General features: G+C 51.1%; 6 protein-coding genes and 1 pseudogene across 6 annotated transcripts; all 7 read right to left on the reverse strand.

Annotated features, from left to right (window-relative positions):
* Positions 1 to 573: 573 nt before the first annotated feature.
* Positions 574 to 882, reverse strand: LOC136557484 (feather beta keratin-like). The gene has a single exon (XM_066551408.1). It carries the CDS (start codon positions 880 to 882, stop codon positions 574 to 576), a length of 309 nt encoding a protein of 102 aa, XP_066407505.1.
* A 2,961-nt stretch (positions 883 to 3,843) lies between these two features.
* Positions 3,844 to 4,152, reverse strand: LOC136557530 (feather beta keratin-like). The gene has a single exon (XM_066551544.1). It carries the CDS (start codon positions 4,150 to 4,152, stop codon positions 3,844 to 3,846), a length of 309 nt encoding a protein of 102 aa, XP_066407641.1.
* Positions 4,153 to 7,114: 2,962 nt separating this feature from the next.
* Positions 7,115 to 7,423, reverse strand: LOC136557590 (feather beta keratin-like). The gene has a single exon (XM_066551675.1). The coding sequence runs from the start codon at positions 7,421 to 7,423 to the stop codon at positions 7,115 to 7,117; it is 309 nt and encodes a 102-aa protein (XP_066407772.1).
* A 2,739-nt stretch (positions 7,424 to 10,162) lies between these two features.
* On the reverse strand, positions 10,163 to 10,471 carry LOC136557668 (feather beta keratin-like). Its single transcript, XM_066551796.1, has one exon. The coding sequence runs from the start codon at positions 10,469 to 10,471 to the stop codon at positions 10,163 to 10,165; it is 309 nt and encodes a 102-aa protein (XP_066407893.1).
* Positions 10,472 to 13,228: 2,757 nt separating this feature from the next.
* Positions 13,229 to 13,537, reverse strand: LOC136555891 (feather beta keratin-like). The gene has a single exon (XM_066548928.1). The coding sequence runs from the start codon at positions 13,535 to 13,537 to the stop codon at positions 13,229 to 13,231; it is 309 nt and encodes a 102-aa protein (XP_066405025.1).
* Positions 13,538 to 16,644: 3,107 nt separating this feature from the next.
* Positions 16,645 to 16,953, reverse strand: LOC136555899 (feather beta keratin-like). The gene has a single exon (XM_066548937.1). The coding sequence runs from the start codon at positions 16,951 to 16,953 to the stop codon at positions 16,645 to 16,647; it is 309 nt and encodes a 102-aa protein (XP_066405034.1).
* Positions 16,954 to 19,670: 2,717 nt separating this feature from the next.
* LOC136555908 (feather beta keratin-like) lies at positions 19,671 to 20,322 on the reverse strand (annotated as a pseudogene).
* Between the last annotated feature and the right edge of the window lie 435 nt (positions 20,323 to 20,757).

Below are 20,757 nucleotides of genomic sequence, written 5' to 3' on the forward strand. Positions count from 1 at the left end.
TCTGGAAATCCTTCTCTGGGGAGCCATACTTGATCCTCTTGAGAGAGGCTGGAAGGGCTTGCAGCGCCTCCTGAGTTTCTGTGAGAATGGATGTTATTGTGATTGTTTGTGTGGTTTGAGAGTTGTGATGGGAGGGGGTCTTGTCAAGGGAATGCTGGCATGGAGAGATTTTGCTGGAGGAATGAGCAGGAGAGCATTGTTGTATCAATGCCGTTGGTATGGCAGGCCATGTGATTTTGTCATGTTCTGGATGGTCAGCATTCAACATGTTTCCTGTTTCATTCTTTGTTGTTACTGGTGGGTATCTACTTGTTTAGGAAGGTGTTGTGCCCCTTTGGTATCGAGCCCATGGGTGAGGGTGTGAGAGCTATGAAATTCAAAAAGAAGAGGAGACATGTGAGACTTTGATTCACGAAAAGTTTATTGAGGGAAAAGAATTAAAAGGCAAGCGTGAGAACTTGAAGGGATCCAGAGTGAGGTAGAAGTAGAGGGGCCATCAGTGGAGGTGCTTTGCTTGCAGGAGCTGTTGGCAGCGCCCAGAGCTGGTGGTGTCAGGGGTGGTGCTGAGGGCCCTTAGCAGATGTAGCCGCCCCTTCTGCCATAGCAGCCCAGGCCTCCCAGGCCGTAGCCAAGGCCAAAGCCAAATCCACCAGAGATGGGCTGTCCCTGGGCATTGAGCTCAGTGCCCAGAGCAGCCGAGGAGGTGGATCCGACGGCGGTGTTCTGGGGGAAGGAGGTCATGATGGGTCCTGGCAGGGTGACCAGCACAGGGGAAGGGTTGATGATGACGCGGGAATCCTGGCATTGCAGGGCACAGGGCTCGTTGCAGCTGTTGGCCAGCGGGGTGGGTCCGCAGGGAAAGCAGATGTTGTTGCAGGCCATGGGTGTGGTGTGGAGGGTTCCTGGAAAAGAGAGAGGGGTGAGGCAGGGCAGTGGTGTGGTTGTTATGGGCGGTAATGCAGGAGGGTGAGGGAGTGTGGAGGTTGTTGTAGAGGCTGTGGGGAAGCATGAGGGCTGCTGATGTTTGCGCTGAGCGTGCTGGAAGAGAGCAGCCACGAGTGCGGGAGAAGGAAGGTCAGGGATTGAAGCTCACCTGGTTGTCAGCAGGAGCAGGAGTAGAAGGCTTGAGGAGAAGTGTGTGAGGGAGAGAGGCTCTGGGCTGGCTTTTATGCTGGTCCTGGAGAGGTGGGACAGCTTTGTGCTATGGCCTTGGGGCATTTTGCAGGCCACAATTCCTGGTTGACTCAGCATGGTGAGGCCTGAGGTGTGGAGTGTTTTCTTTTGTGCAGCTCTGCAGTGTCATGTTCTGATTTTGATTCCATCTCCAGCTGACCTTGTCAGCAGCTTTAAATGCAAGTATTAGAGACCAAGGTCTGTTGATGAAGATGTTTTTTTGGCAGGATGTGGACGTGATCAGAGCTTGGGACTGTGGGGTGTCCACAGTGAAGTCACCCAATGTCCCAGTTATGCTGTGGTCTTTGGGTGTCTTGTGGAGAGGGTCCTCATTCCCTCACAGCCACGTCAGGCTCATCTGGGCTTTGCAGCTGTACTGGAGATGATGGGTCTCCCCTTTGGTCACGTTCTCTACCTCCCTGTCCCATTTCTGACATTCTAAACCTGTGTATATGCCAGACCTTTCCTGCTGGATATGGGAGAACAATCCCTGTGACACCGCCACTGCTGTCCAATGTCTTGTGTGGTTTCATCCGTAGTGCTCGTCTCCGCTAGGCCCAGCACGGTTGCACTGTGGGGCTCCCATTACGGGGCTCTGAGAGAAACATGGAAAGAAAACTGTTTGAAGGATACAGAAAGACTTGATGTTCAGTTGAAGGAAATGTGGACATTTATTTTTCAAAAAGAATTGGTTGGCCCTATTCCACTCTAGAGGTACTTGAACAGAAGTTTTAACTTCAGTTTTGTGTGTCATAGATTTGTGCATGGTGATGTGGGGAAAGTTTTTCTTCCACAATCCTTCAGTGTCATGTCCTGCTCCTGAGGCCATTTCCATCTGAACTTGGTGTCAGCTTTTAAGTGAGAGTGTGTATTTGGGAGGATTTGCTTTGAATATGTGCATCTGAATAACCAAAATATACAACAAATGCCTTGGAATTATATGGGTGTCATTAGTGAGGTAATTCTGTGGCACTCGTATCGGTTTCTTTGTGGGTGTGTTGTGAAGAGGGGCCCAATTCCACCACCGTCATGTCCGGCTGGTGTGGGCTTTGCAGCTGTGCTGTGCCTGAAGAGCTGCCCCTTCCTTTGTGGTCATTCCTCCTTTAAAGTGTGAGTATTTGAGACCAAAGGCTGGTGTTGATGGTGTGTGTCAAAGGGGACTGAATACATGACCTGAGTTTAGAGAAGTGTGGAGTCATCAGTGAGGTCAGCCTGTAGAACTCCTGATTTTGGGTTTTTGTTTGTGTTGTGAAGAGGGGCCCCAAAGTATCCCAGGTCAGTCAGGCTGGTCTGGGCTTTGCCTCTGTGCCAGATGTGTGCACCTGTAATCTTCTCTTCCATGTGGCAGTTGTTTAGTTGGGTTGCCTCCCTAGTGAGCTGGCAGATTGTGGAGTGTCTGAGGCACCACTTGGCTGTTCCACGCAAGAGAGCAGGAGACTGAGGGTTCAAGGAATCTCCCAAAGGTAAAGCAGGGGAAATGAGAAGTTCTCTCTCTGGACAGGAATTGCTCTAGGCCCTGAATAATTCTGTGGGCAAATAGTCTGAAAAGTGGCTTTCCTGAGCAGGACCCTGTTGGTGATGATCGAGAACAGGTAGACCAGGAGATTGCAGTGGGGCATTACTTCTGTCCGTGTCATCTGTGTCCAAGACAGATTTCAGAAAATTGTTGCCATGAAGTCATGAGCGGTGGGCCTTCCTCTCTTTAGAGCGCTGGAGAGTTCCCATGTGGGGTGGTGTGGACAGTTCTGGCCTCAAGATGTGAAGTACACGGGGAAAGTGAACAAAGGCCAGTTTAGGGCCACCGGAAATTTAAGGGCCTGGAGGATCCTTGCTAGAAAACGCACTAAGAGAGCTGGGATTCTCAGGAGACAAGGCTGGACAATCAGGGTCACCAGTGTGTGGGAGCCCAGCTGTTGTCAGCATTGCAGACATGAAGGAAGAGAAGGCAGGCGCACAAGTGAAAATAAATTGAATAGCATGGGCAAAGGAAGCAAGAATTTTTCAGTTTGTATGGATGGTCATGGAGTATAAGAGACAATGGGTTCCCTCATCTTGGAGGTCCAAAACTGAACTGGACATAATCCTGGAAATCCTGCCTCTCCTGAGTCTGGTGGAGGAAGGGGGATGGAAGCATTTGCACTGTGGAGTTCCTGCACAAGTGCATGATGTTTTTTCTCTGTTCCCGGGCAGGACTCAAGAGTGCTGCTGGGAAGAGAATTTTTCAAGTGTATGCTGGCATAGTGTGATTTTGTCAGCGCAGTGCCCAGGAGAGAATTGTTGTGTCCAAGCCGTTGGTAGATGAGGGGATGGCTTTGTGTCATGTTCTGGAAGGTCTCCCCTCTCCCCTGTTTCCCATGTCAGCATTGGTTGTTTTTGGTGGGGACATATTTGGTAAGAAATGTTCTTTGCTCCCTTTCCATCCCACATAATGGTTGAGGGCTGGTATTGCACAGGGTGAGGATGTCAGACCATTAGAATTCAAAAAGAACAGCAAGCAACTCCATTTGTGATGCAAGTAAACTTTATTAAGTGAAAGAATGCTGAGAAGGAAGAAGCTGGAGGAATCAGATATGAGATGGAAGTAGAGAGACCATCAGCCCAGGTGCTTTGCTTGCAGGAGCTGTTGGCAGCGCCCAGAGCTGGTGGTGTCAGGGGTGGTGCTGAGGGCCCTTAGCAGATGTAGCCGCCCCTTCTGCCATAGCAGCCCAGGCCTCCCAGGCCGTAGCCAAGGCCAAAGCCAAATCCACCAGAGATGGGCTGTCCCTGGGCATTGAGCTCAGTGCCCAGAGCAGCCGAGGAGGTGGATCCGACGGCGGTGCTCTGGGGGAAGGAGGTCATGATGGGTCCTGGCAGGGTGACCAGCACAGGGGAAGGGTTGATGATGACGCGGGAATCCTGGCATTGCAGGGCACAGGGCTCGTTGCAGCTGTTGGCCAGCGGGGTGGGTCCGCAGGGACTGCAGATGTTGTTGCAGGCCATGGGTGTGGTGTGGAGGGTGCCTGGAAGAGATGGGATGAGGTTAGACTGGGGTGTGGATGTGCGTGGGGCAGTGATGCAGGAGAGTGAGGTATTGTGGAGGCACTGGTGGGGCTGTCGGGAGGCATGAGGACTGCTGAGGCTGGATCTGAGCATGCTGGAAGAGAGGGTTCAGGGGTGCAGGAGCAGGAGGATCAGGGCTTGAGGCTTACCTTGTTGTTGGGCAGGAGCAGGAGGAGAAGACTTGAGGAGAAGTGTGTGAGGGAGAGAGGCTCTGGGCTGGCTTTTATGCTGGTTCTGGAGGGGTGGGACATCCTTGTCCCATGGCCTTGGGGCATTTTGCAGGCCACAGTTCCTGGTTGACTCAGCGTCCTGAGTCCTGAGGTGGGGAATGTTTTCCATCCCCCACCTCTGCAGTGTCATGTTCTCCTTTTGCATCTATGTCCATCTGACCTTGTCAGCAGCTTTTAAATGCAGGTATTAGAGACCAAGGGCTGTTGATGAAGATGTTTTTTTTGGCAGGCTGTGGTCATGACCAGAGCATTGGACAGTGAGGTGTCAACAGTGAAGTCACGCAATGTCCCTGGCGTGCTGTGGTTTGTGGGTGTCTTGTGGAGTGGGTCCTCATTCCCCCACAGCCATGTCAGGCTCATCTGGGCTTTGCAGCTGTACTGGAGATGTAAGGTGTCCCCTTCCATCACATTCTCTCCCTCCCTGTCCCATTTCTGACATTCTTAACCTGTGCATATGCCCGGTCTTTCCTGCTGGATATGGGAGAACAATCCCTGTGACACCTTCCCTGCTGTCCAATGTCTTGTGTGGTTTCATCCGTAGTGCTCATCTCTGCTAGGCCCAGCATGGTCACACTTTGGGGTCCCGTTACGGGGCTCTGAGAGAAACATGGAAAGAAAACTGTTTGAAGGATATAGAAAGACTTGATGTTCAGTTGAAGAAACTGTGGACATTCATTTTTCAAAAAAATTGGTTGACCTTATTCCACTCTAGAGGTACTTGAACAGAAGTTTTAACTTCAGTTTTGTGTGTCATAGATTTGTGCATGGTGATGTGGGGAAAGTTTTTCTTCCACAATCCTTCAGTGTCATGTCCTGCTCCTGAGGCCATTTCCATCTGAACTTGGTGTCAGCTTTTAAGTGAGAGTGTGTATTTGGGAGGATTTGCTTTGAATATGTGCATCTGAATAACCAAAATATACAACAAATGCCTTGGAATTATATGGGTGTCATTAGTGAGGTAATTCTGTGGAACTCGTATCGGTTTCTTTGTGGGTGTGTTGTGAAGAGGGGCCCAATTCCACCACCGTCATGTCTGGCTGGTGTGGGCTTTGCAGCTGTGCTGTGCATGAGGAGCTGCCCCTTCCATTGTGGTCTTTCCTCCTTTAAAGTGTGAGTATTTGAGACCAAAGGCTGGTGTTGATGGTGTGTGTTAAAGAGGACTGCAAACGGACCAAGATTTGCAGAGGTGGGGAGTCATCAGTGAGGTCAGCCTGTAGAACTCCTGGTTTTGTATTTTGGATATCTTGTGACGAGGGGCCCCAAAGTATCCCAGGTCAGTCAGGCTGGTCTGGGCTTTGCCTCTGTGCCAGGTGTGAGGTCCTGGACTCTTCCATTCCATGTCAGCAGTGGGAGAGTTGCCCCTTCAGCGAGCTGGCAGGTGATGGAGTGTCTAGATCACCACTTTTCGGTTCCACCATTCAGAAGGTCCTCAAGACTAAGGGTTTAAAGGAACCTACCAAAGTTCAAACAAGAGAAATGTGAAGTTCTGCAACTGGATAGGAATTGCACTGGGCTCGGGATAATGCTGTGGACTGAGAGTCTGAGAAGTGGCTTTTGTGAGCAGGACCCTGTGGTGCTGATCAAGAACAGAGTGCTCAATCGGTTGTGGTGGGGCATTACTTTCAGTGGTGGGTCACCTGTGTACAAGAGAGATTTCAGGAAATTGTTGCCATGAAATTGTGAGAGGTGGCCCTTCCTCTCTTTAGAGCACTGGTGAGATCTCATGTGCAGTGATGGGGACAGTTCTGGCCTTGAGATGTGAAGAAACACAAGGGGGTCGTGGACAAAGACCAGTTGAGGGCCACCAGACACTTAAAGGGGCTGATGGATCTTTGCTCGAGGACAGTCTGAGAGAGCTGAGACTCTGAGGAGACAAGGCTGGTGGATGGTGAACCAAGTGTGTGGGAGCCCAGCTGTTCTCAGCACTGCACATGTGAAGGAAGAGAAGGCACAGGCACATTTGAAAATAAAGTGAATACCATGGGCAAAGAAAGGAAGAGTTTTTCAGTGTGTTTGGATGATCCCAGATTGTAAGAGAGAATGGGGTCCCTCTTCTTGGAGGTCCAAAACTGAACTGGCCATAATCATGGCAATCCTGCTCCTGCCAGGTCTGCTTGAGCATAGGTAATGGAAGCACTTGCTCTCGAGATTTCCTGCCCAAGTGGATGCTCTTGTTCCTCTGTTCACGGGGAAGACTTGAGTGCTGGTGTGAAGGGAGTTTTTCAAGTGTATGCTGGCATAGAGTGACTGTGGCAGAGCAGTGCCCAGGAGACAACTGTTTTGTCAAAGCTTTTGGCAGATGAGATGATGGCCTTGTGTCATGTTCTGGAAGGTTTCCCCTCTCCCCTGTTTCCCATGTCAGCGTTGGTTGTTTTTGGTGGGGACATATTTGGTAAGAAATGTTCTTTGCTCTCTTTGCATCCCACATAATGGTTGAGTGCTGGCATTGCACAGGGCAAGGATGTGAGACCATTAGAATTCAAAAAGAACAGCAAGCAACTCAGTTTGTGATGCAAGTAAACTTTATTGAAGTGAAAGAACGACCGGAAAGAAGAAGCTGGAGGAATCAGGTGTGAGGTGAAAGTAGAGAGACCATCAGCCGAGGTGCTTTGCTTGCAGGGGCTGTTGGCAGAGGCCAGAGCTGGTGGTGTCAGGGGTGGTGCTGAGGGCCCTTAGCAGATGTAGCCGCCCCTTCTGCCATAGCAGCCCAGGCCTCCCAGGCCATAGCCAAGGCCAAAGCCAAATCCGCCAGAGATGGGCTGTCCCTGGGCATTGAGCTCAGTGCCCAGAGCAGCCGAGGAGGTGGATCCGACGGCGGTGTTCTGGGGGAAGGAGGTCATGATGGGTCCTGGCAGGGTGACCAGCACAGGGGAAGGGTTGATGATGACGCGGGAATCCTGGCATTGCAGGGCACAGGGCTCGTTGCAGCTGTTGGCCAGCGGGGTGGGTCCGCAGGGACTGCAGATGTTGTTGCAGGCCATGGGTGTGGTGTGGAGGGTGCCTGGAGGAGAGGGGTGAGACAGGGTAGTGGCGTGGGATTGCAGGAAGCAAACTGTTGCCCCCATTAGGGAGTGAGGAGGCTGTTTTGTGTCTGTGGGGAGGTGTGAGGGCTGCTGAGGCTGGGGCTGAGCGTGCTAGAAGAGAGGGGCCAGGGGTGCAGGAGCTGGTTGTTCAGGGCTAGAAGCTCACCTGGTTGTTGGCAGGAGCAGGAGGAGAAGGCTTGAGGAGAAGTGTGTGTGGGAGAGAGGCTCTGGTCTGGCTTTTATGCTGCTTCTGTAGGGGTGGGACAGCCTTGTCCTATGACCTTGGGACATTTTGCAGGCCACAGTTCCTGGTTGCCTCAGTGGTGAGTCCTGAGGTGGGGAGTGTTTTCCATCCCTCAACTCTGCAGTGTCATGTTCTACTTTTGCATCTATGTCCTTCTGACCTTGTCAGCAGCTTTTAAATGCAGGTATTAGAGACCAAGGGGTGTTGTTGATGATGTCTTTTGTTGAGGGCTATGGATGTGAGCTTTGGACAGTGGGGTGCCAACAGTGAAGTCACGCAATGTCTCATGTGTGCTGTGGTTTGTGGGTGTCTTGTGGAGAGGGTCCTCATTCCCCTACAGTGATGTCAGATTCATCTGGGCTTTGCAGCTTTTCTGGGGGTGATGCGTGTCCCTTTCCATCACATTCTCTTACTCTTTGTCCCATTGCCAAAGTTCTACACCTGTTTATGGATCAAGTCTTTCCTGTTGGGCATGGGAAAGCAATCCTTGTGGTTTGGAGACTCTTTTCAGCTCCTGCAATGTCTTGTGATTTTTTCATTCATAGCACTCATCTCCGCTGGCCCCAGCTAGTTCATGCTGTGAGGTCCTACTGCTGGACTCTGAGTGACACCTGGAAAGGAAAACTGGTGAAGGATAAGAAGATGATGTCTGGGGAGCCCTTGAAGGACCTGAATACATTCAATTTTCAAAACAAATGTGTTGACCTTTTTACTCTCTCAAGGTACCTGTATGGAAATCATAACATAAATTTTACCTGGCCAGGCCTGACGAGTCATGAGCTGGAGACTGTTTTCCTTCCTGCAAATCTCAAATGTGAAATCCTGCTGCTGTGACTGTGTCCATCCGACCTTGGCAGCAGCTTTAAAGTGAGAGTTGGTGTTTGGGAGGATTTGCTTGGTAGGTGCATGTCAGAGAAACCAGAATAAACCACTAAAGCCTATGAAACTCGAGATGTCAGCAATGAGTTCAACCCATGGGACAGCAGGTGTGTTTTGGTTTGTGGCTGCATTTGAGAGAGGGACCCCATTCCTTTACAGCCCTGTCAGGCTGTGCTGGGCTTTGTGGCTGTGCTGGGCATCAGGTCCTGCCCCTTCCATGCATTTACTCCCTGCCACCTTGCCCATGGATTTCCAGGGAGCTTGTTCCTGTAGACAAGGATGGGACAATTTTTCCCCTCCAAAGCATTTCCAAGTTCAGCTCGTACAAGGTGATTAGGGGCAGTTAGAGTTGATTATGGAGGGGAAAATCCTGTCTTAGGGACCTCTGTGTTGCCTACAGAAAAAAAGAATCTTCCTGTGGGTGATGAGGGAGCCATGGTTGGTGTTTATCTCTACCTCAGCAATGTCTTTGGCACTGTCTCCTACTGCATCATTGCAGACTATGCAAGGATGTACAGGTGGTGTGAAGGGTCAGTGAGGTGGACTGCTCTAGTTAGATAATATTGAAACAACATGACCTGGAGCTTTGTGATCGAAAGTCAAGCTGAAGTCAAACTTCAAATGAAGTAGCTCAAGAGTCGTATCCATGAGGCCAAAACTGTTCAACATCCTCAAAACTGACGTCAGTAGGTGTGAACAGTTCTGGGCTCCCCAGGGGAGGAAGACCACAGAATCAGTGAATGAAGGCCATTGTTTAGTGTAGAGCCACCAAGATCTTTAAAGGGCTGGAAGGATTTTTCAGGCAGGACTGAGCAAGCTGGGACTTCCAGGAGACATGGCTGGATGGGGGGTTGTTCCAAGTCAGCAATGGCACAGGTGAAAAGAGATGAAATTCCATGGGCTGAGCAGGCAAGGCTTTTTTATTGTGAGGATGGTCACAGAGTGGAAGAGGTGCAGGAGTTTGTCTGTTAAGGGAGATGAAAACCTGACCTCTCCATGGTTCTGGAAATCCTTCTCTGGGGAGCCATACTTGATCCTCTTGAGAGAGGCTGGAAGGGCTTGCAGCGCCTCCTGAGTTTCTGTGAGAATGGATGTTATTGTGATTGTTTGTGTGGTTTGAGAGTTGTGATGGGAGGGGGTCTTGTCAAGGGAATGCTGGCATGGAGAGATTTTCCTGGAGGAATCAGCAGGAGAGCATTGTTGTATCAATGCCGTTGGTATGGCAGGCCATGTGATTTTGTCATGTTCTGGATGGTCAGCATTCAACATGTTTCCTGTTTCATTCTTCGTTGTTACTGGTGGGTATCTATTTGTTTAGGAAGGTGTTGTGCCCCTTTGGTATCGAGCCCATGGGTGAGGGTGTGAGAGCTATGAAATTCAAAAAGAAGAGGAGACATGTGAGACTTTGATTCAGGAAAAGTTTATTGAGGGAAAAGAATTAAAAGGCAAGAGAGAGAACTTGAAGGGATCCAGAGTGAGGTAGAAGTAGAGTGGCCATCAGTGGAGGTGTTTTGCTTGCAGGAGCTGTTGGCAGCGCCCAGAGCTGGTGGTGTCAGGGGTGGTGCTGAGGGCCCTTAGCAGACGTAGCCGCCCCTTCTGCCAGAGCAGCCCAGGCCTCCCAGACCGTAGCCAAGGCCAAAGCCAAATCCACCAGAGATGGGCTGTCCCTGGGCATTGAGCTCAGTGCCCAGAGCAGCCGAGGAGGTGGATCCGACGGCGCTGTTCTGGGGGAAGGAGGTCATGATGGGTCCTGGCAGGGTGACCAGCACAGGGGAAGGGTTGATGATGACGCGGGAATCCTGGCATTGCAGGGCACAGGGCTCGTTGCAGCTGTTGGCCAGCGGGGTGGGTCCGCAGGGACTGCAGCGGTTGTAGCAGGCCATGGCTGTGGTGTGGAGGGAGCCTGGAAGAGAGGGGTAATGCACAGCAAGGGTGTGGGGGTGTAAGGGTTGGTGAGGCAGGAGGTCAAGTGTGTGTGGAGTCTGTTGTGGGGCTATTCGAGGGGATGAGGGCTGCTGAAGCTGGGGCAGAGCATGCTGCAAGAGATGGGCCAGGGTTGCAGGAGTAGGAGGGTCAGGGGCTTGAGGCTTACCTGGTTGTTGGCAGGAGCAGGAGGAGAAGTGTGTGAGGGAGAGAGGCTCTGGGCCGGCTTTTATGCTGTTTCTGGAGGGGTGGGACAGCCTTGTCCCATGGCCTTGGGGCATTTTGCAGGCACCAGCTCTCTGGTTACCTAGCCTGGTGAATGATGAGGTGGGGAATGTTTTCCTTCCCACATTTCTGCTGTGTCATGTACAGTTCTTGAGTCTATGTCTATTTGACATTTGCGGTTAGCTTTTAAATGAAGACCAAAATTTTATTATGATTTTTTTTTCAGGGAGGGCTGACAACATGAGCAAAGCTTTGGACAGTGAAATGTCATCCGTGAAGTCACTCCACAACACTAGTGTGCTGTGGTTTGTGGCTGTCTTGTGAAGTTGGCCCTTATTCCCTCCCAGCTCTGTTAGGATGATCTGGGATTTGCAGGTGTGCTTGGGGTTACAGATCTGGTTCTTTCCTCATGTTCTCTCCCTCCCCGCCATGGCTCCATGTCTGCAGGCCTGTCTCTATGCCTTTCCTTTCCTGTTTGACATGGGCAAGTTCTCCCATGATTTAGGGAGGCCTCCCAGGCTCCCCAAAGCCTTGTGTTGGTTCATCCATAGCTCTCATCTTACCTGGGCCCAGGAAGGTCACACTGTGGGGTCACAGAGCTGGGCTCTTACACAAGGGAAAGGAAAGTAGAAATGGATAAGAAAGAGAAACATGGGGAACAGGTGAGGGGACTGGGGATGTTCAATTTCCAGAAGTAGGTTGACCCTTTTGCCTTCTGGTGTTACCTAAAAGGAAATAATTTTATATTAGTCTTGTCTCCCTTTTATCCAGCCATCAGAGAAGAGGGAATGGAGTCAACTTACCCCAGGGGAGGTTGAGTTTGGAAGATGGATTTTCAAGCTATGTCCATGGCTGTCCAGGACAGTGGTTTAGTCAGCATTTCTGGAGGAATTTAGAAGCCATGGAGATTTGGACTTTAGGGATGTTTCATGGTGGCCTTAGAAGTGATGTTGGAATGGTTGGACTTGATGCCGTTTTACATTTAGGTCTTCTACAAATGAAACATTTCTGAGATTTGTGGCATTAACAGATTTGGTTTACATTTGGATCGAATGTCAAGTGTCTTTTCCAGCTGAAGGGATTCCATGGGGGTTGGGGGCAGCTGTGCAAGGGAGGAGAGTGTAGATGGGAGCAGCAGCAGGGGAGGGGTGAGCCAGGCCTTTGGGGTCTTAAGGAGTTTCAAGTGCCAATGGATGAGGCCAGTTCTCTTGGAGGATTTCCCTTGAGGAAATGGTGCTTGGCTGAACTCTGTGTCTGCCCTGTGCCAGTGACTCAGCCTGGGCATGAGGGGAGAGCTGTGGCTGCTGTTGAACTCAACCATTTTGTGAAGTCCTGGATTCTCCTTCCTATTCTACACTCCCATATCATCCGAACAAGCCCAAGTGGCCAGGGAAAGCAGTGTGTGGCCTGAGAGTGGCTGAGAGGCTGGTCCCAGAGGCTGGGGATCAGTGGCATGAAGTCCAGATGGAGTCAAGTCTCAAGGGAAGGATGTTAAGAGTTGTATCCATGAGGCTGACCCTGCTCAAGATCCTCAGCAATGATGGGGGCAGTGGAGTGTGAAAGAAGAGCAGTGGAGGACCAGCAAGATCCTGAGGAGACATGAGAGAGCCGGGATTCCCAGGAGACAAGGATGGATGGGGGTGTCATGGGTGTGTGTAAATATCCGATGGCAGGGAATGAGGTGCAGGGAGCCCAGCTGTTCTCAGCAGTGAAGGGAATGGGTGAGGGCACAAATGAAAATGAATGCAATTCCATAGGCAAAGAAGGAAAGAATTTTTCATTCTTAGAGTAGTTGGAAAGTGGAGGATGTGATGGAGTCTGTCCTGGTATATCCAAAACTGATCTGTCCATTGTGCTGGAAATGTCGCAGTTGCTTGACTCTGCTTGATCAGTGGAGTGGAAGCACGTGCACTCTAGACTCTAGAGTTTGTGCCAAAGTGAATGATGGTTTTTTTTGGTTTTTTCTTTTTTTGTTGGTTTTTTTTTTATTTTTTTATTTTTTGTGGTGAGGATTCAAGAGTCTTGCTGGGAAGAGATTTGTCAAGTGTGTTCTGGCACAGAGTGACTCTTCCAGTTTTATGCCCAGGGGAGGATTTCGTCAAATGCTTTGGTGTATCAGGGAGTGGGCTTGTGTCATGTCTTAGGAGGTGTCCCCCCCAGTCCCTGCTTCCCATAATAATTGTGGTGGTTCTTGGTGGTGAGGTATTTGCTAAGAATGTTTTGTTCCCCTTTTCCATCTAGTCCTATGGCCTGTTCATTCCCAGAAATATTCTGAGTGAGGATTTGAGAGCGTTGGAATTCAAAAAGAAGCAGAGTTGTCTCAGGTTTGATGCAAGAAAACTTTATTGAGGCAAAAGACTGAAAAGGCAAAAGAAACAAGTGGAAGGGACCATGTGAGGTGCAAGTAGGGCAACCGTCAGCTGAGGTGCTTTGCCCCCAGGAGCTGTTGCTCTGTGTCCAATTTCCTGTGTCAGAGGTGGTGCTGAGGGCCCTTAGCAGATGTAGCCACCCCTTCTGCCATAGCAGCCCAGGCCTCCCAGGCCGTAGCCAAGGCCAAAGCCAAATCCGCCAGAGATGGGCTGTCCCTGGGCATTGAGCTCAGTGCCCAGAGCAGCCGAGGAGGTGGATCCGACGGCGGTGCTCTGGGGGAAGGAGGTCATGATGGGTCCTGGCAGGGTGACCAGCACAGGGGAAGGGTTGATGATGACGCGGGAATCCTGGCATTGCAGGGCACAGGGCTCGTTGCAGCTGTTGGCCAGCGGGGTGGGTCCGCAGGGACTGCAGATGTTGTTGCAGGCCATGGGTGCGGTGTGGAGGGAGCCTGGAAGAGATGGGATGAGGTACGAGAAGGGTGTGGGGGTCTGAGGGGCAGGAGCAGGAGGGAGTGAGGATGCTGTTGTGGGGCTGTGGGTAGGTGTGAAGGCTGCTGAAGCTGTGGCGGAGCGTGCTGGAAGAGAGGGGCCAAGGGTGCAGGAGCAGGAGGGTGAGAAGCTTGAGACTCACCTGATTGTCAGCAGGAGCAGGAGGAGAAGGCTTGAGGAGAAGTGTGTGAGGGAGAGAGGCTCTGGGCCGGCTTTTATGCTGGTTCTGGAGGGGTGGGACAGCCTTGTCCCATGGCCTTGAGGCTTTTTCCTGGCAGCACCTCTTTGCTGCTGACCCAGTCTGGTGAGTCCTGAGGTGGGGAATGTTTCCCTTCCCACATTTCTCCAATTCTATGTCCTCTTCTTGAGTCTGTGTCAATCTGACCTTGACGGCAGCTTTTAAATTCTAATAATAAAGCCTAAAGTTTGGTGATGATGTTGTTTTTCAGGGAGGGCTGACAACATGAGCAAAGCTTTGGACAGTGAGGTGTCATCCATGAAGTCACTCCAGAACACTGGTGTGCTGTGGTTTGTGGCTGTCTTGTGAAGATTGGCTTCATTCCTTCCCAGCTCTGTTAGGATGGTCTGGGATTTGCAGGTGTGATAGATCTGGATGTTTCATCATGTTCTTTCCCTCCCCACCTGGGCTGCAAGCCTGCAGGCCTGTCTCCATGTCTTTCCTTTCCTCTTGGACATGGGAAAGAAATCCCTGTGATTTAGGGATAGCCTCCCAGGCTCCCCAAAGCCTTGTGTTGTTTCATCCGTAGCACTCATCTTACCTGGTCCCAGGAAGGTCACATTGTGGGATCACAGAGCTGGGCTCTTACACAAAAGAAGGGAAAGTGGTGAAGGATAAGGAGAACAAGACAAATGAGGAGAAGTTTAGGGAACTGAACTGGGGTGTTCAGTTTTTCAGAGAAAGGTTTTCTTTGTTGCCTTCTGGAGTTACCTGAATGGAAATAATTCTACATTAGTCTTGCCTTCCTTTTATCTGGCCATAGGAGAGGAGGGAATGGAGTCAAGTTGCCCGAAGGGAGGTTGAGTTTGGAAGTGGGGAAAATTCCTTCAGGACTCTGTTTTCCATCTCTGGCACTGACTTCCCAGGATAGTGGTGCAGTCAGCATGCCAGGAGGGATTTACATGTCTTAGAGCTGTGTCATTTGGGAACAGGCCAAGAGGTGACCTTGGCAATGCTGTTAGGAAGGGTTGTACTTGATATTTTACATTTAGGTTTTTACCAAATGAAATTTTTAAACATTGGTGGCATTGGCTTTGCTTGGTTAACATCCAGATTATATGTCCAAAATGTTTTCCAGCTGAACCGACTCCACAAGTGTTGGTGGCTGCTGTGCAATGCAGCAGAGGCCAAAGTGGAGTAGCAGCAGGACAGAAGAGAGCCTGGGCTTTGTGGTCTTGGGTTGTGTCAAGTGCCAAGGGGTGAAGCTACTTCTCATGGAGGTTTTCCATGAGAAAATGGTGTTTGAGCTGTGTGTCTGCTCTGTTGCAGTGACTCAGCCTGGGCATGAGGAGAGAGCTGTGGGTGCTGTTGAACTCCAGGCTTTTGTGAAGCCCTTGAGGCTCCTTCCCATTCCATGCTCCCAGAGTGTCTGTGTTTGCTAAGAAAGCATGAGTGGCCTGAGAGTGGCTGAGGGGCTGGGCTCAGAGATTGTTAATCAGTGGCCAAACTCCAGATGGAGTAAGGTCTCAAGGGAAGTAGTTTAAGAATTGTATCCATGAGGCCAACCCTCTCCAAGCTCCTCAAGAAGGATGTGGGCAGTGAGACTGTTGTCCCCTCAGCAAGTTGGCAGCTGATGGAGTGGCTGAGGCACCACTTGGTTGTGCCACCGGTCAGAGGGAGCTGGAGACTGGGGGTTAAAGGCCTCTCCTGAGGTTCAGGAGTGGAAAATGTGAAGTTCTGCAGCTGGGCAGGAATGGCAATGGGCCCCAGGTCATGCTGGGGGCTGATTGGGTGGGTAGGAGCTTTGCAGGGCCTGATCCTGTGGTGCTGGTGGAGAATAAAGGGTCCACAAGGTCTCAATCAAGCCTCAGTTCAATAAGGTGTCACCAGTGTTCAAGATAGGTTTCAGAAAATTGTTGGAAGAAATCCAGACTCAGTAAAGCAAGTCAAATTTAGGTCCAGAATGATTCTCAAGGGGCTGGAGGATCTTTCATAGAGGAGAGGCTGAGAAAGCTGGGACTCCCAGGAGACAGGGATTGACGGGGGTGTTATCAGTGTGTGCAAATTCTTGCTGGCAGGGAAAGAAATGAGGAAGCCTGGCTGTTCCCAGCAGTGTGCATGTCCAGGACAGAGGCACAAGGGCAAAAGGGAAAAGAGATGGAATTCCTTGGGCAAAGAAGAAAAGAATTTGTCATTATGTGGGTGGTCACAGAGGGGAAGAGGCGGTGGAGTCTCAGGGCTGGGTGATCCAAATCTGCACTGTCCATGGTGCTGGGAATCCTGCTCTTGCTGAATCTACTTGAACAGGGGAGTTGAAGCGCTTGCACTCCAGAGTTTGTGCCTAAGTGGATGTGAAATAGTTTCCCCTCTTTGCTGGCAAGGCTTGCGATTCCTGCTGGGAAGAGACTTTGTACAAGTGTGTGCTGGCATGGAGAGACTTAACCAGAATCATTGATGAACCCGAGAGCACTGATGTGTCAAAGCCTTTGGTATAGCAAGTGATGGCTTTGTGTCATGTTTTGGAAGGTCCCCCCTCAACCTATTTTCCTGTACCAGTCTTGGTTGTTACAGGTAGGGATATATTTCCAAAAAAATGTCTTGTGCCGTTTTCCATCTACTCCAATGGCCTGTTCATTTCTGGCGCTGTGCTGGGTAAGCACGTGAGGCAGAATTCAAAAAGGAGAGAAGGCATGTAAGGATTTGATGCAGGAGAAGTTTATTGAGGCAAAAGAACGATGAGGGAAGGTGAAGACATTGAGGAGAGCTGGTCTGATGTGCGAGGCTGACTCCCATCAGCCAAGGTGCTTTGCTTGCAGGAGCTGTTGGCAGAGGCCAGAGCTGGTGGTGTCAGGGGTGGTGCTGAGGGCCCTTAGCAGATGTAGCCGCCCCTTCTGCCATAGCAGCCCAGGCCTCCCAGGCCGTAGCCAAGGCCAAAGCCAAATCCGCCAGAGATGGGCTGTCCCTGGGCATTGAGCTCAGTGCCCAGAGCAGCCGAGGAGGTGGATCCGACGGCGGTGTTCTGGGGGAAGGAGGTCATGATGGGTCCTGGCAGGGTGACCAGCACAGGGGAAGGGTCGATGATGACGCGGGAATCCTGGCATTGCAGGGCACAGGGCTCGTTGCAGCTGTTGGCCAGCGGGGTGGGTCCGCAGGGACTGCAGCGGTTGTAGCAGGCCATGGGTGTGGTGTGGAGGGTGCCTGGAAGAGAGAGGGGTGAGGCAGGACAGGGGTGTGGGGGTGTGAGGGGCGCTCGTGCAGGAGGGTGAGGGAGTGAGGAGGCTGTTGTGGGGCCATGGGGAGGGATGAAGGCTGCAGAGTCTGGGGCAGAGGATGTTGAAAGAGAGGGGTCAGGGGTGCAGGAGCAGGAGGGTCAAGGCTTGAGGCTCACCTGGTTGTCAGCAGGAGCAAGAGGCTTCAGGAGAAGTGTGTGAGGGAGAGAGGCTCTGGACTGGCTTTTATGCTGGTCCTGGATGCGTGGAAAGCACTACCCTTGACCCTGAGGCATTTTGGAGCCTGCAGTTTTTAGCTGGCCCCTCCTGGTGAATCTTCAGGAGGGGAATGTTTTCCTTCCTGCAACTCCGCAATGTCATATCCTACTCACTCGTCCGTGTCCATCTGTCCTTGGCGGCAGCTTTAATGTGTGAGTTTAAGAAACCAAAGTTCGGTGGTGATGATGCTTTTCAGGAAAGGCTGAAGTCATGACCAAAGCTTTGGACACTGGGGTGTCATCAGTGAAGTCACTCAGCGTGCTGTGCTTTGTTGGTGTCTTGAGAAGAGGTGCATAATTCCCCCCACAGCCACATCAGGCTTGTCTAGGCTTTGCGGCTCTTTTGGCAGTGAGGAGTCTCCCCTTCCATTACATTCTCTCTCTCCTAGTATGTTGCCAACTTTCTAAACCTGTCCATACGCCATGATTTATCCACTGGAAATGGGCAGGCTCTCCCATTTAGGTGTTTAGGGATGCCCAAATCCTCCCCAAATCTTGTGTTGGTTCATCGTAGCTGGTGAAAGATAAGGAGAACAAGGCATGTGAGGAGCTGTTGAAGGAACTGGAGATGTTGAATTTTCAGAAAAAGAGAGTAACCTTGTTACTCTCTAGAGGCACCTGGATGGAAATCATAACACCAGTTCTGCTTGTTGCAGCTGTGCCAGTGATGGGGTGGTGGGGAGTGTTTTCCTTCCAGCAGCTGTACAACTCCAAGTCCTTCCCTTGAGTCCGTATCCATCTGTCCTAGGCAGCAGCTTTTCAGTGAGAGCTGATATTTGGGAAGATTTGCTGGGAACGTGTGTGTCAGGGAAACCAGAATATCCAAGAATACCTAGGAATAATATGGGTGTCATCAGTGAGGTCATTTTGTGGCACCTGTGTGGTTCAGTTTGTGGGTGTGTTGTGAAGAGAAGCCCTCTTCACCCTGTCAGGCTGCTCTGGGCTTTGCAGCTGTGCTGGGCATTAGCACCTGCTCCTTGCAGTGCATTTCTCCCTCTGACTTTGCTAATGGCTTTCCAGGGACCTTGTTCCCGCAGACACGTATGGGCCAATTTTGTAAATAATACTGTAAAGCACTACCAAGAGCAGATCAGACAAGAGGATAATGAGGAAAACATTAGGATTAGTTTTGGGAGGCAAAATCAAAAATTAGTGACCTCAGTGTTAGCTACAGAGAAGAATAGCAAACTGGGGATTAGGAGAGGGACGTGGCTGGTGTTAACCTCCATTTCTCAACTAGGATATTTACTGTGTCTCCTACGGCATCATCCCAGACTATCCCAGAATCGACAGGTTTTGTAAAGGGTCAGTGGATTGGACTGCTAGAGTTTTATCATATATAACATTCTGGGTAAGCTCCAAAGTCCAGGTGAAGTCAAGTCTCAAGAGAAGTAGTTAAAGAGTTGTATCCATGGAGCCAACATTGTTCAACATCCTCAACACTTAGGTGGGTTGGTGTGGGCATTTCTGGGCTCCCCAGCAGAAGAATCTCATGGGCTTGCTGAAACAAAACCAAGTACAAGGCCACCAAGATATTCTTAGGACTGTTTGACAGAGGATTGAGATACCTGGGGCTCCCAGGAGGCAGGGATGGACCAGTGAGTGTCATCAGTGTGTGCAAATCCCTGATGGCATGGAATGAAATCGAGGGAGCCTGGCTGATCTCAGCTGCTCAACCATGAAGGAGAAGAGTGCAAGGGCAGAAATGAAAACAGATTGAATTTCCTCATCAAAGAAAGAAATAACTTCTCATTGTGAGGGCAGTCAGAGTGAGGAAGATATGATGGAGTCTCTGTCCTCAGCAATCCAAACCTGACCTGTCCATGGTTCTGGAAATGCTGCCCTTACTTGGGCAGGACGTTTCCCCGGGGTTCCTGCCAAAGTGGATGATGTTTTTGTGTTTGCAGTGAGGGTTTGAGAGTCCAGCTGGGAACAGAGAATTTGTCAATAATGTTCCAGCATGGAGCATCTTTGCCAGAACCATGCACAGGAGAGCATTGATGTGTCAAAGCCTTTGGTATTATCAGGTGATTGGTTTGTGTCTCATGTTCTGGAAGTTCATCCCCCTTCTCCCTCACATCTCTTGCCAGTCTTGCTTGGTACAGGTGGTGACATCTTTGCTAAGAAAGATGTTTTTCCCCTTTTCCATCTACCCAATGGCCTGTTCCCTCCTGGCACTGTGCTGAGTAAGGAAGTGAGACCACTGGGATTCAAACACAAGAGAAGGCATCTCAGCTTTTGATGCAACAGAACTTTATTGAGGGAATAAAATCAAAGAGAAAGGAGAAAGAGATTGAAGGGAGTGGGTTGGCAGAGCAGGTGGGGCAAACACCAGCCGAGGTGCTTTGCTTGCAGGAGCTGTTGGCAGAGGCCAGAGCTGGTGGTGTCAGGGGTGGTGCTGAGGGCCCTTAGCAGATGTAGCCGCCCCTTCTGCCATAGCAGCCCAGGCCTCCCAGGCCGTAGCCAAGGCCAAAGCCAAATCCCCCAGAGATGGGCTGTCCCTGGGCATTGAGCTCAGTGCCCACGGCAGCCGAGGAGGTGGATCCGACGGCGGTGCTCTGGGGGAAGGAGGTCATGATGGGTCCTGGCATGGTGACCAGCACAGGGGAAGGCTGGATAACAACTCGGGAATCCTGGCATTGCAGGGCACAGGGCTCGTTGCAGCTGTTGGCCAGCGGGGTGGGTCCGCAGGGACTGCAGCGGTTGTAGCAGGCCATGGGTGTGGTGTGGAGGGTGCCTGGAAGAGAAGGGGGTGAGTCAGGGCAGGGGTGGGGGAATGCAAGGTGTGGTTTGTCAGCAGGGCAAGGGAGGCAAGAGAGTGTGGAGGCCGTTGTGGGGCTGTGGGGAGGCATGAGGGCTGCTGAGGCTGGGGCTAAGCTTAGTGAAAGAGCAGGGCCACAGGGAAAGAGGGAGGGTCAGGGGCTTGAGGCTCACCTGGTTGGGTTGTCGTCACCAGAGCAGAAGGCTTGAGGAGAAGTGTGTGAGGGAGAGAGGCTCTGGGCCGGCTTTTATGCTGGTTCTGAAGGGGCGGGACAGCCTTGTCCCATGGCCTTGAGGCATTTTGCAGGCAGCAGCTCTTGGCTGGCCCTGCCTGGTGAGTCATGAGCTGGGGAGTGTTTTCTTTCCCCCACCTCTGCGGTGTCATGTCCTATTCTTGAGTCTGTGTTCATCTGACCTTGGCAGCAGCTTTAAAGTGACAGTTTTTATTTTGGGAGCATTTGCATTTGAGATGTGTGTCCAAGAATTAAGAATAGAAGGCAATAAGTTAGAGGTGTCATCGGAGTCCCCACCCTATTGCTCTCATGTGGTTCAGTTTGTGTGTGTGTTGTGCAAAGGGGCCCTATCAGGATGATCTGTTCTTTACAGCTGTGCCATGAGTGAGGCGCTGATCTTTCCATCATGGTCATTCTTCCTCACATCACCACCTGGTCACCAGACCTGTCTTTCAGACTTGCCTTTCTCCTTGGTTCTGCCCCAGCTTTGCCCCCCTAGTGT

The sequence above is a fragment of the Molothrus aeneus genome, chromosome 1 (assembly GCF_037042795.1).
Source record: "Molothrus aeneus isolate 106 chromosome 1, BPBGC_Maene_1.0, whole genome shotgun sequence".
Classification (NCBI taxonomy): domain Eukaryota; kingdom Metazoa; phylum Chordata; class Aves; order Passeriformes; family Icteridae; genus Molothrus; species Molothrus aeneus.